This window comes from Psammomys obesus, unplaced genomic scaffold (genome assembly GCF_907164565.1).
Source record: "Psammomys obesus unplaced genomic scaffold, mPsaObe1.curated_primary_1811, whole genome shotgun sequence".
NCBI classification, from domain to species: Eukaryota; Metazoa; Chordata; class Mammalia; order Rodentia; family Muridae; genus Psammomys; species Psammomys obesus.
Window position 1 is genome coordinate 1,873 of NW_026593531.1, and position 2,316 is coordinate 4,188.

General features: G+C 43.5%; 1 protein-coding gene across 1 annotated transcript; it reads left to right on the top strand.

Moving 5' to 3' along the window:
- Positions 1–344: 344 nt before the first annotated feature.
- Positions 345–1,131, top strand: LOC129684163 (oxysterol-binding protein 1-like). The gene is made up of 2 exons (XM_055617240.1): positions 345–658; positions 903–1,131. The coding sequence occupies exons 1-2, from the start codon at positions 437–439 to the stop codon at positions 1,098–1,100; spliced, it is 420 nt and encodes a 139-aa protein (XP_055473215.1). The 5' UTR covers positions 345–436; the 3' UTR covers positions 1,101–1,131.
- The last annotated feature ends 1,185 nt before the right edge of the window (positions 1,132–2,316 follow it).

A 2,316-nucleotide genomic window follows, 5' to 3' on the forward strand; every position in this document is an offset into this window, starting at 1 on the left:
TAATTTGTCACTCCTCTGTCTCTGCCCCCAGAGTGTTCAGTATCTAACTTCCTCACTAGATACTCCTCTGAAACTTTGATTCCTTTTATAATTCATTCACTCAGTTCTTGTCTGATGAGGTCACTTCTGGCTGTTGTTGGGTCTGCAGTGCAGCGTAGAAAGGCATGGTTTCCATTTCAAAGGATTTATAGTTACTGACATGACAGAAAGGTTATTTCTGCCACTGACATGAACGTTAACAAAGGAGAGTGGGTCACCTGAGGTCTAAATCAAGAGCTGCAACTTATTTTTCTTCCTGGTTACTTGCTTCATTGCCTCAACGTCTCATCATCTTTCTCCAACTTGAGAGAGGTTCAGCTGTCTCCTGTCAGTGTCTGGGAAAAGGTTTTTAAATCTGTTCTCTTCCTTACAGGTAAACTTTAATGAGCCCTTGTCCATGCTTCAGCGCCTTACTGAAGATCTGGAATACCATGAGCTGTTAGACAGAGCTGCAAAATGTGAGAGCTCTCTGGAACAACTCTGCTATGTTGCAGCCTTCACCGTTTCCTCCTATTCTACCACTGTCTTCCGAACCAGCAAGCCATTCAACCCTCTTCTTGGGGAGACCTTTGAACTGGACCGACTGGAGGAGAATGGGTATCGATCCCTCTGTGAGCAGGTAAGGAGCCCAGGCCTGTGACACTTTTCCTTTCTTATGATGGGGTAGTTATTGAGAAGCCAGTCTCTTGTCAGTCCAATCTGTTTTCCTTTCCATCAGGGTTCAACACACCGGGCCTGTTACTCACCTGCTGTTGTGGATGTAAAATTATCAAGGGAGGCTCTTGGGTGTTTATTACCAATAAATAGGCCATAGCTTTCTCTTCTCTAGTCTTCTTTCTTAATTCGAACCTGATTTCTTCAAGGTGAGTCATCATCCCCCTGCTGCTGCGCACCATGCTGAATCCAAAAATGGCTGGACATTGCGTCAGGAAATCAAAATCACCAGCAAGTTTCGAGGCAAATACCTCTCCATTATGCCCCTCGGTAAGGCCACCGTGTTTGTTCCAGTGAAAGGTGTTGTGGCCCTAATGGAGGAGGCCCCTGGTTCAGGCCTCAGATGAGAACTCTGAATCAGGCAGCAGCATCACTAGGTAGCACTGGGCAATTGTTTAACCCCCGCCATCAAGATGAGGAAGGAGGCCAGGTGCTCTCTAACATCCTACATAAATATCTTGTCTCTTCAGTGTATTTACTTTTTTGTCTATACGTACTACCTCAGGATGTAGATTCTAGCATGCCTTTAAAAAATTCCTTTAATGGTGTTCACACATTACTTTAGCAGTCAGGTTCCATCTGTACATAGAATATTTAGGATTACAAGATTAGGTTTCCTGGCTAGTCTCTCTCCTGTGGTCTTCTCTCTTCTGCTCAATGGATTATGTGTCATTTATGTAATGACTGAATCCTGGGTAAGATGAAACTTTATTTTATTGGATTACAAGTTATTTTTGTGTCAGGATAAAAAAGATGAAGCCTGGAAGTAGGAACCCTGATTTGTAGAGTTGGAAGTACACCAGAACTTTGCAGCTGCTGCCATTCCTTACTCTGCACTGATTTTCTTGTGAATTTGTGTTGTGTGTGTGTGTGTGTGTGTGTGTGTGTGTGTGTGTGTATCAAGTCTTTTAAGGTTTATTTTTGCTGAACGTGGTAGTGCATGCATTTAATCCAGCACTAAAGGAACCAAAGGTCAGTGGATCTCTGTGAGTTTGAGGTCAGCCTGGTCTACAAAGTGAGTTCCAGGACAGCCAGGGCTGTTACACAGAGAAACCCTATCTAGATTTTTTTGTTTGTTTGTTTTTATTTGTTTTTGTTTTTTTTCTGAGACAGTGTTTCTCTGTGTAGCCTTGGCTGTCCTGGACTCACTTTGTAGACAGGACTGGCCATGAACTCATAGAGATCCGCCTGCCTCTGCCTCCCACAGTGCTGGGATCACATGTGTGGACTATCATGTCAAGATATATTTTTATTATTTTTAATGTGTGTGTGTGTGTGTGTGTGTGTGTGTGTGTGTGTGTGTTTGCATGTGATTGTGTACATGTGTGTTCAGTGCAGTTCCCACAGAAGCCAGAGGTGTCAGATCCCCTGGAGCTGGTGCTATAGACCATCTGAGCCAACAGAGGTGAATGCTGGCGGTCAAACGTGGGTCCTCTGAGAGAGTGTTTAACCTCTGAACCGTTCTCAAGCCCCTGAAAATTCTCATCACGTAGCTGTGTTGTTTACCTATGCAGATACTTTACAAATTTTATAAGAGAAAAAAGTTACATGCTATCTTTAATG

Coding starts and splice junctions, on each gene's coding strand:
- LOC129684163 (XM_055617240.1), top strand. CDS start 437: ATGCTTCAGCGCCTTACTGAAGATCTGGAATACCATGAGCTGTTAGAC. Junction 659..902: donor ATCGATCCCTCTGTGAGCAG/GTAAGGAGCCCA, acceptor GATTTCTTCAAG/GTGAGTCATCATCCCCCTGC.